The 9,782-nt window shown below is 50.2% G+C and overlaps 2 protein-coding genes across 7 annotated transcripts; one reads left to right on the top strand and one right to left on the bottom strand.

Moving 5' to 3' along the window:
- Positions 1–511: 511 nt before the first annotated feature.
- LOC123164797 (F-box/LRR-repeat MAX2 homolog) lies at positions 512–4,862 on the bottom strand. Of its 5 annotated transcripts, none has more exons than XM_044582367.1 (4): positions 2,204–4,862; positions 1,525–1,777; positions 1,241–1,340; positions 512–1,094 (listed from the first exon to the last, which is right to left on the bottom strand). In XM_044582367.1, exon 1 carries the CDS (start codon positions 4,643–4,645, stop codon positions 2,603–2,605), a length of 2,043 nt encoding a protein of 680 aa, XP_044438302.1. In that variant the 5' UTR covers positions 4,646–4,862; the 3' UTR covers positions 512–1,094; positions 1,241–1,340; positions 1,525–1,777; positions 2,204–2,602. The 5 variants fall into 5 exon arrangements, with proteins under 5 accessions (XP_044438302.1, XP_044438305.1, XP_044438304.1 ...); XM_044582370.1 differs by having other exon boundaries at positions 1,241–1,963; positions 2,204–2,319; positions 2,398–4,862; XM_044582369.1 differs by having other exon boundaries at positions 1,241–1,777; positions 2,204–2,319; positions 2,398–4,862.
- Positions 4,863–5,076: 214 nt separating this feature from the next.
- Positions 5,077–9,251, top strand: LOC123164798 (probable thiol methyltransferase 2). Of its 2 annotated transcripts, XM_044582371.1 has the most exons (8): positions 5,077–5,338; positions 6,000–6,130; positions 6,755–6,841; positions 7,454–7,554; positions 7,626–7,725; positions 8,541–8,587; positions 8,750–8,828; positions 8,988–9,251. In XM_044582371.1, exons 1-8 carry the CDS (start codon positions 5,182–5,184, stop codon positions 9,042–9,044), a joined length of 759 nt encoding a protein of 252 aa, XP_044438306.1. In that variant the 5' UTR covers positions 5,077–5,181; the 3' UTR covers positions 9,045–9,251. The 2 variants fall into 2 exon arrangements, with proteins under 2 accessions (XP_044438306.1, XP_044438307.1); XM_044582372.1 differs by lacking the exon at positions 8,541–8,587.
- Positions 9,252–9,782: the final 531 nt, after the last annotated feature.

Below are 9,782 nucleotides of genomic sequence, written 5' to 3'. Positions count from 1 at the left end.
TAACGGTTTGTTTAGGTGCGGGCCCAACCTGTCATAATCGTGATCAACTGATAAAGAGTCGACGATTTGGGTTTTTTGAAACAGCCAACCACCCATTTGGTAGTTATCTGAGAAAAATTTAAAACAGGTGTTTTTTGGAACCCTAGCCTGTAAAGTAGTAGTTTTATGCTATTTACTCGAAAGCTCGAGTATCATATTCTGAAGAGAGGAGTGTCATTTTGCACTAAGCGATTTTTAGTACTCCCTCTGTCCCAAAATTCTTGATACATCCCTATCTAGATAAATTTAAGACAAGAATTTTGGGACAGGAGAAGTCAGATCCTCGTCAGTGTAAAGCTGTGATTCACTGTCATCCAGTTGCCGATGGCGTGACGTAGAATACACATTTGTTTTATCCATCCCGATCTTATCCGGATACCAAATTTTACGCAGCAGAGGCTAATCTAGTTCCTTCGTGCATGGATGCCATCGTCAATTGTTGTAATTAAAAGGCAAGCTACAACACCAAATAAACAAATAAATGGCAAGCTAGGAAAATTTTGCCCTTGAATCAAAATGAAGTAGCAGCGGCCCAAAATAATTTGGAAGCATCCCAAAAGCATCGTTCAAACCACGCCGAGGATAACACCAACGGAAAACCAAGCCAGCAGAGCTTTACCCTTTTTCTCTTTCTCCTTTCCGAGCAAGGTGCATGCATGCATACGCAGCTGCACATGCACATGCTTGACTTGGTTGCCCGTCTCCCTACAATCCACAAAGTCCTCCGGCCGCCTCGTATCCCATCCTGTGCGCGCGCTTTGCGCTTTTGCTGGCAGCATCGCCTGAACCCACGATCGAGCAAGCGTCCATCCATCGGCAAATCGATCTGACCTCGGAATCACTTGTCAGCAGGCAGGCAGGCACTTGCCGAATATTTCCGACTCATGGAATGGAATGGAATGGAATGGCATTGAGAATCTGCGGCTGCTTTTTGAGCTTTGGTTCATACACGGATGGATAAACCGCACGACAAAAGGGAGGCGCGACCCACCGTGCAACCTCTTGATCAGTACCGCAGCGTGCAACCGCCGCGGCGTTTCTTCTTCCACGGCGGCCTGGCATTCAACAAATCAACAGGGTAAGAACAAGTCATTAGCACGTCAAGTTCACATGTAGAGGAAACATATGAGGTGGAAATGCCCCTCGACGTGCCACATTGATGCAAGAGAGGAAGAAAGAAAAGAGGAAGCTTGTGCTCTACCCAATCGATCTGGCCCTTCCAGACGGCAGCCAGCTTTGCACTGAATTCTCTATGCAGCACCAGCATCCTCCTCCTCCACTGAGGCGCCTCCAGCTAAGTACTTAACCCCCCGAAAAGAAGGCATTAGTGTTAGCGCACGCGCTGCTCGCACATTAGATTGGGACAAACAGAGGCCTCTCTGTCACCAAGAGTACGCAGCCAGAGTGCTTGGCTGGGTGCCTTTCCCTCCAATGGCAGCAGCTCAAAGAGGAGAATCGTTGGGACCTCACTTTGACAAAACGCACCTGGGATCGGAGCTTGGAAGGGCGCGCGTCCATACGAGATCTTCTGCAATATGTTCCGATGCCCGATCTTGTTCCGCGGCACGCCTCTCCGTCCTGTCCTGTCCTCCTTGTCATGCTATGATTTGCGGAACCACTCCTCAGTTAGTTCGGGGCCTTTGGGTTAACAAGTACTCCTATCAGCAAATTGTGCTAGTCTGCTCTGATGATGGGCTGCTTGCTTGGACCTTGCAGAAGCTCCTTTGATCTTTGATGCCTGCATCAACAAGGAAGAAAGTTAATTTCAGCACTCTGTACTTCTGTAGTGGCGGGGCGATCAGACTGAATTCTTAATGGCGGGCTGAACTTTCTTCTGTCAGGTGTTACAAGTTCATCTCATTTCAGTACTTAGTATAGCAGCTTGTAAGCCTGTTTGCCATGCAGTTTGAACTCATGCTCAAACCTGTGGATGCAAGGCAAAGGAGACACTAGTAAGCACAAGGACACAGCGACAAATTATAACTTCCCAGTGCTGCTACTATGTGCGCACCAGTTTCTCCATTCGTATAATTAAGCAGCAAATTTTGGAATGAGGCCATCTTCACAATGAGAGTGAAATGTGGCAGTTGAAGAACAAGGGCATATGACAAACAAGTGACTGCCGATTTTCTAATGTTTACAGAGCTCAAACATTACAATTTACCAGAATAATAACGCCAATTTCTCTTGCCGCAGTTCAACTGAGCTCAGCTTGAAAATAAATAAAAAACTTTTTCCCTTGACAAAATTCCCTCGAATGCTAACTTATCATCTTGCCTCCTGCAAATATGTCAACTCTGAGTCTCTCTCTTATTACACCAGAAAAACGAAAAAGGAATGCAAATAAAGATTCGATACCACTGTCACTTGATCAGGCATTGTCTTCTACTCTTATCATCAATGGACTCAGCAATTCCAGTTACTACACTCATACATGAGTAGCACTCTGGGTGACTATACAAGAGCAAGGGCTCTCTGTGTTGATGTATTCAACCTCGAAACACTGTAATGGTGCACCCAATTCAGCACTAATCAGGAATTTGCCGAAATTGCCAATTCAGCATCAATCAGGAATTTGCCGAAATTGCCGGTTGTTCAGCTGCTGCTCGAACCGGAGACAAGATTCAGCCCGCATCTCTGTGATCATCATGTCGTTCTCTGGTGCTGGATAGTAGTCCTCCCTTAGCTGCACGTCCCTCAAGTTTGGCATTTTCTGGAAGAAGCTCATGAAGTGCTCGTGTGTGGTGCCATGGATGAAGAGCTTCCTGAGTCCGATGGAGTGCTGGAACAATGCGACCGCTGGCAGTGACAGGCTCCGGTGGTTCACATCCTTGTCTTGGGGCGGCCAGTAGTCCAGTTCATACAAACTCAGCAATGACTCGATACCGCTCAGATAAAACCGCTCCCACTGTGAAAGATCCATATGCCCCGTTGGCGCGGTGAGTGCATAACCCACCGCCTCGCTGAGGTCCAGTTTCATCTTGGCCAACGCCTGGAAGGCTCCAAGGTCGCTTAAGCCAAACGCTGACCCATGAAATGGACGCGGACACGTCCGAAGATCGCCCTCCACCTTAATCGAGATCTTCTCAAGCACAGGGCAGCTATCGAGCCCGGCAGAAATGAGCGGGGAGAGCAGCTGACCAGCAGGGCACCAAAGGGAGAGTGAGCGGAGCATTTCCCAGCTTTCATAATTATCCATTTCCAAGTAGGAGAACCTGCATTTCTTGGGCGCGGACTGGTACGCCATTTCACTAGGCTCGTCATCCTCATGATCACTTCCGGTTGTGCCATTGGCCACGCAGCTGGAGCTGGGCTGTTCAACCTCCTCCCAGTCACAGTTGATCTCAAGGCTCTCAATCCGATCGCGGATCGGGTTCAGAGCAGCAAGGCATGCTGCAGTGTGCAGAAACCGGCAGTGCAGCACACTGACCTCCTTCAATGTCGGCCGGAGCGCCACAGCTAGCCTCCTGATCCCATCTGACGTGACAAGGTTACATCCTTGGATCGCAAACTTGGCAAGCCTCCCACAGCCACGGCCGATCGCCGCAAGGCTGGCGTCGGTGAGATCCTCGCAATTCTTGATGCAGAGCAACTCCAGCCCGCCGCACACGGCGACGCCGTCGAGATGCAACCAGGCGGCCTTGCACAGCCCCTGGAAGCACCCCAGCGTCAGGACCTTAATCCGCGGGCACCTGCGTGCGAGCTCCTCCATCGCCGGAGCTGCCTCGAGCACATTGTGCTGGAGGTCCAGCGTGAGGTCCTCCAGCCCAGGGAGCGCGGCAAAGAAGGCGACGAGCCCCACGGCGGTAATGCCCGCCTCCTCCCGCTGGCTGGTGGACGCCGGCTCGAAGGGCTCGCTGAGGCGCAGGACGGTGAGCCGGGGGCAGCTGACGGCGAGCGAGCGCAGCGCGTCGTCGCCGACGTGGTCGACGTAGCGGGGGTTGAAGACGCAGGGCGCGACGAGCCTCCGGAGGCCGGGGCAGGCGGTCGCGATGGCCCCGAGCTCGGCGGCGTGGAAGCCGTTGGAGGCGCCGGCGAGGCCGAGGTCGAGGTCGGTGAGCCTGGCGGCGGCGGCCGGGTGCGCGTCGAGCGCCGGCACGACGTCCTCCGTCCAGCAGTAGAACTCGGAGAGGTCGAGGGCCGCGAGTGCGGGGCAGGACCCGAGCAGCGGCTCGAGATCCGCGCCGCCGGGGAGGTCGAGCGGCCGCTGGTGCCAGCGCACGAGCTTGACGGCGCGGAGCGTGGCCCGCCAGCAGGGCGCGAGGCTGGCGAGCGTGGAGGGGTCGCGGCAGTAGACGGCGAGGCGGGCCACGGCGGGGAAGTAGGCGGCGAGGCGCGCCGCGACGAAGGCGTTGCGCTCGGCGGCCTCCTCCGGGCTGAGCGGGAGGTGGTTGGAGGAGGCGGAGGCCGGCGCCCCCGCGACGCGCGAGGCGGACGAGAGCAGCGGGTGGCCCCAGGGCGAGGCGAGGGAGAGGTCGAGCCGCTCGAGCGCCGGGAAGCAGAAGGCCGGCGGGAGCAGGAGGAAGTCGGGCGTCCTCGGGTCGCCGCGGAGCGCCATCGCGGCCCGCGTCGCCCGCTCCGCCGCCAGCAGCCGGCGGCAGGCCATGGAGGCCCGGTGCCGCGAGCGCGGGTCGTGGAGGGAGCCGAGGATGAGCAGCAGCAGCGGCAGGCCATGGAGGCCCGGTGCCGCGAGCGCGGGTCGTGGAGGGAGCCGAGGATGAGCAGCAGCAGCGGCTCCGGCAGGTCCAGCAGCGCCGACGCCGCCCCCGCCGCCGCCACGCCCGCCTCCGCCGCCTCCGCCATGCCGCAAAGCTTCCGGCTTTCTTCTCCTCCCGCCGCGGGGGCTCGTCGCCGCGGGCGGAGGACGAGGGGACGGATTTGGGGAGGGGACGGAGGAGGGAGGCGTGCACAGGGAAGTGATATACTCGACAGCTCCGCCTCCGCTTTCCTTTTCTTCCCCGCTTTGCCCTTTCTTTTTTCTCCCCTCCCTCCCTCGCCGGTTTTATCCTCTTATCCCCTTCGTATATTGTACTCCTCCTGCTGCCATTGTTTTATCCTTTTCCGCTTTTTGTCGCCGCAAAGCGCGAAGCTTTCTCGCTCGCGCTCTCCCGGCTCGACAGCGCGGCGCGGCCGCGTCGTCGGATGCGCCACGTGCTGCCGGCCGTCCACCGGGCCGTCTCGCGCGGGGCGCGGGCGGCGGCGATGGGGTCGTCGGCGGGGGCGGGGGCGAGGGACCCGGGCGGGAACCCGACGGTGGGGAGGCTGCGGGAGATCTTCCGGGGCGGCGGCGACGCGGCAGGTGAGTGAGGTCGCGCGATCTCTGGATTGATTGGTTGGGTGCTGCGGGTCGCTGTTGGGTGGGTGGGGGAGTTGAATGAATGAATGAAGGGGGTGTGCTGGTGGTGGTTTCTCGTCCTCGTCGAGGTCCAGCGATCTCGTCTCGTCTCGTACCTGGTGGTTGGCGCGATCGGCTAGCTGTGTGTGGGCGGCTAGTTGGTTGGAGGCGGTGACCTATGCATGTTTGGTAGCCGATTAGGCAGGTGTCAATGTGTGAAAATTGGATTATGGTTGGAGAGTTTCTCAGATGGGGGTCGCAGGTCAGGGGAGAATCTTCACCCATTTCATTGAGAAGCAATTCAGAAATACGGAAATAATACGGTAGACCGATCGATGGAGGAATCAGCTACATGCTTCACCAAACAAAGTATGAAACCGGGCTAACCCATAACAGAATGAGGGGATTTTCACTTCACTAGAGGGTAAAGGGTGTATGATTGAGATGCTGCGTATAGTGGATCATTGCAAAGCAGAGAAATGCACTGTCGGCTTAATGTGTCATGGTGCCTAGTGCCATTGCTTGATTTGCTTTTCGGTCCGGCATTGTGTTAGTTTTCTGTCTTGTGGAGTAATTTCCCTTGCTCGTTTTTGGTTGTTCATTCTTGGCTGCTGCTGCTGGTCAGATGGCTGGGAGAAGTCCTGGGAGACTGGCGTAACCCCGTGGGATCTGGGGAAGCCGACGCCTATCATCGAGCATCTCGTTAAATCAGGAACTCTCCCTAAAGGAAGGGCGTTGGTCCCGGGATGTGGCATGGTATGTTAAACAGAGGACATTTATCATCTGCCTCTGTCCGAACACTTATGCCTTTCCCTTCAATCTGTACAATTTTCTGTCTACACCTACACCTACAAACCCAAGTGATATCCGTTATATGGAATGAGTCATCTAAGTCTTCACAAGATTTAAAAGAAATCTAATGGTAATACCAAGTTTCTTGCTAAGGAAAAATTTCAATAATAATGTGGTGATCAATTCCTCAAAAAAATTGGTCGCCAATTAAACATTCAGTTTTTTCACCATTTGATACAAAAAAAGTCATCACTGCCCCTAACCACGTGTTCTACTTCTTTAGCCTACTAAACATATCAAATTTGTTTACACAAAGAGCAGTTGTCGTATGCATGAACTAGTGGGGAGAATATATTTTTTTTCTATGGAGAGTCCTGGGTGCGTAATGTGGCAAATAAACCAATTTTTTTTTAAGAATATGACAATTAAACCAAAATTTTCAACTTGTAATACAAAATACTTTTAAGTAGTTACCTGGTTCATGTCTATCTATAAGATCTTTTTGCAATACTAGTAGGAGGATTCTGCTCCAATTTCCCTTGCAACACCTTCCCATCAATCTTTTCTGATTGAGCTACTGTATAACAGGGTTATGATGTGGTTGCTTTGGCAAGCCCTGAGAGATTTGTCGTTGGCTTAGAGATTTCTAATATAGCTGCTGAGAAGGCTAAGCAGGTGAGATGTAACTGAGTAAGAGCTTGATTGGCAGCTAAGGTGAGCTTATAACACAATGTTAGTTGCTTCTTTTAATGTTTTTTTGGTCAATTTTTCTCTGCAGAATGATGAATTGTCATGTAAACATGCTTGATACCTTATCTAGAAAAAAGAATTATTTCCAAAGTGGTTCAGGTCCATTTTGTGCTGGGAAAGATTAACCGTGTTTCTTGGAAGCAAAAGCTTATATGCGGAGCATGGTTGTGTTTGATTTATGTCACGGGGCAAACTATCTTCAAAATAGGAAAAGGAAACCACGTGTGAAGCTAATTACAGCAGGCAACCATATATCTTCTAAAATGATGACTGGCTAAGGATGCTACCTCTAATTTTTACATTTTTACATTTGTACTCATGAATTCTAAATTTCTAATGCAATATTGATTAGGATGCCAACTGAACTCAGCTCTTGGTATTTGGATTGAATTGGTGTTTTCATAAGTAATAATCATAACCGGGAATAAATATAATGTACTATTACCATTTATCTGAAAAAACATCTTGTTATCCTAGGTACCCTTTGTGGTGCTAAAACTTATATACATTTAATCGTTTTCCCTGTTGATGTACCAGTGGTCATCATCTTTGCCAAATGCAGATTGGTTTACTTTTCTGGTTGCTGATTTCTTCAAGTGGAGACCAAGTGAACCATTTGACCTCATTTTCGATTATACGTACGTGTCAATTTATCTTGCTTATTTGTTGTTCTGGAGGCAGTTTAGATCACCTTTATTAATTCACACAGGTTCTTTTGTGCACTTGATCCGAGCATGAGGCTGGCTTGGGCAGAGACAGTTAGTCGCCTTCTGAAACCAGATGGAGAGCTTATCACCTTGATATATTTGGTGAGGACAGAATCTCTCTATGCTTCTTGTTTACTTTTGCAATAGAGATTTTATTCTACTTATCATATGATGTTATGATATGCTGAACTGAACTCTAAAAATGTGAACCGGTTGATTTACCTTTATAAGATTTCTATGCTGTTCTATGTTATAAGAATAGCCTAATCCTAGAGGATTGTGGTGGTATTGCTGTCCTTCTATCAAGGATCATGAGTAGATAGTGTAGTCATAGGTAACAACTGGAACTCGCTACTAAATTCACAGCAACTATGACTGCAGCAAGTTCTGAACTCCGAAGAAAGCAAATAGAATCTAGGTATCAATGTGGGGTCCATAGCTTGGTGTGAATCAGCGGGACTTCGCAGCCAAGTCTGAGCACTTGACGCGCAAATCCACCAACCATCTTATCGCTGTTTCCTCATTTCCTATCCTTATGAAACCACATGTTTTCATGACCTTTGGTGCATACGACACCCTTTAAAAGAATCGGTATGCCTACTCTTCTTAAAGCTAATGCTGACATTTGATAAAGACATGCTAAAACCTCCCATGCTGTCGTTCCAATGTGTTTTGCTTTGACACTTCGGAGTCAGACAGACAGACAGTGCTCTTATAGAAAACACACACAAATTCGAGGTGCCTACTCCAATGCCCATCGTTGATTGAAACAAGGGGGAGTTGATGCACATATTTAATCAGTACTAAGCACCAAAATTAATCTGGATAGGTGCATGAACGTGACCGGCTTCTTCGGATGCCATCACATTACTTTGTTCACAACTGGAGGGCACTGCATATAATATTTCTTCTTACAGATCAGCGATCAAGAAGGGGGGCCGCCCTACAATAATACAGTTGCTGAGTAAGTATGCATGCATGTCCCGTCCCTATCGCGAAAGAATTAATTTCCAGTTGAAAAGCTCGGGTTTTTCTCGGTGATGACGCAGCTTTGTGTAGGACAGAAACCGAAATGTTATCCTGCCTTCATTATTGACCTGATAGCTGTTCTTTTGTGAAACTGCAGCTATCAGAAGGTGCTGGAGCCGCTGGGTTTCAAGGCTGTTTGTATGGAAGACAACGAGCTCGCTATTAAACCGCGCAAGGTGCATCCTACACGCTACTGTTGTTTTTCCTATACCGAGTTATCTCCGGAAAAAAAAAAGAGTTATCTCCTGAACGCTCGCTCCCCTTGTCGGCGGCTATGTTGGAGCTATGGTCCCTTCTGTTCATGTCTTTGATCTTTCACATGCTTTCCATTCCAGGGTGTCGAGAAACTTGGAAGGTGGAAGAGATGCGGCAGGCCGCAATCTTCTTTGTGAGCATATATGAAGGCCTTGCTGTATAGTTTGTATACACTGTGTATTGTGTTAGCTGCTGTGCGCAGTTCGTGATGTGCACTTCCTGAATGATGCATGCGTGATGTGCGATTTACTGCCTCCGTCGGAGATGAATCGGCCGTGTGAAATTTCCGTGTGCTCTAAATGAGCACCGTATGGTATGGTGAGATGCTGTGTGTGTTTTAAGTATGCTGGCAACTTGGAGATCCTTTTGTAGGGTGTGACTAGGTCTCAGTCGACTGAGATTTAACCAAGTAAGTCTCAGTCAAGTGACATAACATGCTAGAGAGAAAAAGAAAAACTAAAATGAAAATTTTGCACGGATCTCAATGTAAGATCTAACGGATATAGCATCGATCGAGACTTAATGAAGTCTCAGCCACATAGCAAGACACTTATCTGGAAAGGAAAATCGCAACAAATCAAAGAGCAAATGGTGATGGTAAATTATTTTTCATCAGAGCTTCTTGAGAACATTTTGTTGTTGAGGGGAGCCAATTTGACCTCTCATGTTCTCTCTCCTCCTTTCAGCCTTGAGATGGTTATTGGAGCCGGTTAATCCCACCCGTTGGATCTGGATCCAATTGCGTGCTCGTTCGCGCTCTCACCGGTTTGTCCGTTATGTGCGTCACTTCCCTTCTCCCTACCTCTCTCGTGCACGTTCGTCGCTGCTGTCATGACACGGGATGTAGGTGCCAGCGGATTCTGGCCGAAGCGGGC

This window comes from Triticum aestivum, chromosome 7D (assembly GCF_018294505.1).
Source record: "Triticum aestivum cultivar Chinese Spring chromosome 7D, IWGSC CS RefSeq v2.1, whole genome shotgun sequence".
Lineage (NCBI taxonomy): Eukaryota > Viridiplantae > Streptophyta > Magnoliopsida > Poales > Poaceae > Triticum > Triticum aestivum.
Note: the sequence above shows the minus strand (reverse complement) of the source record. Positions and strands in the feature narration are given on the sequence as shown.

Bases quoted from the DNA above. Each gene is read 5' to 3' on its own strand.
- LOC123164797 (XM_044582368.1), bottom strand. From the start codon at position 4,645: ATGGCCTGCCGCCGGCTGCTGGCGGCGGAGCGGGCGACGCGGGCCGCG.
- LOC123164798 (XM_044582371.1), top strand. From the start codon at position 5,182: ATGCGCCACGTGCTGCCGGCCGTCCACCGGGCCGTCTCGCGCGGGGCG. The intron at 7,726-8,540 runs GTGAGGACAGAA...TTCTTCTTACAG, and splicing joins TTATCACCTTGATATATTTG to ATCAGCGATCAAGAAGGGGG. The intron at 8,588-8,749 runs GTAAGTATGCAT...GTGAAACTGCAG, and splicing joins TACAATAATACAGTTGCTGA to CTATCAGAAGGTGCTGGAGC.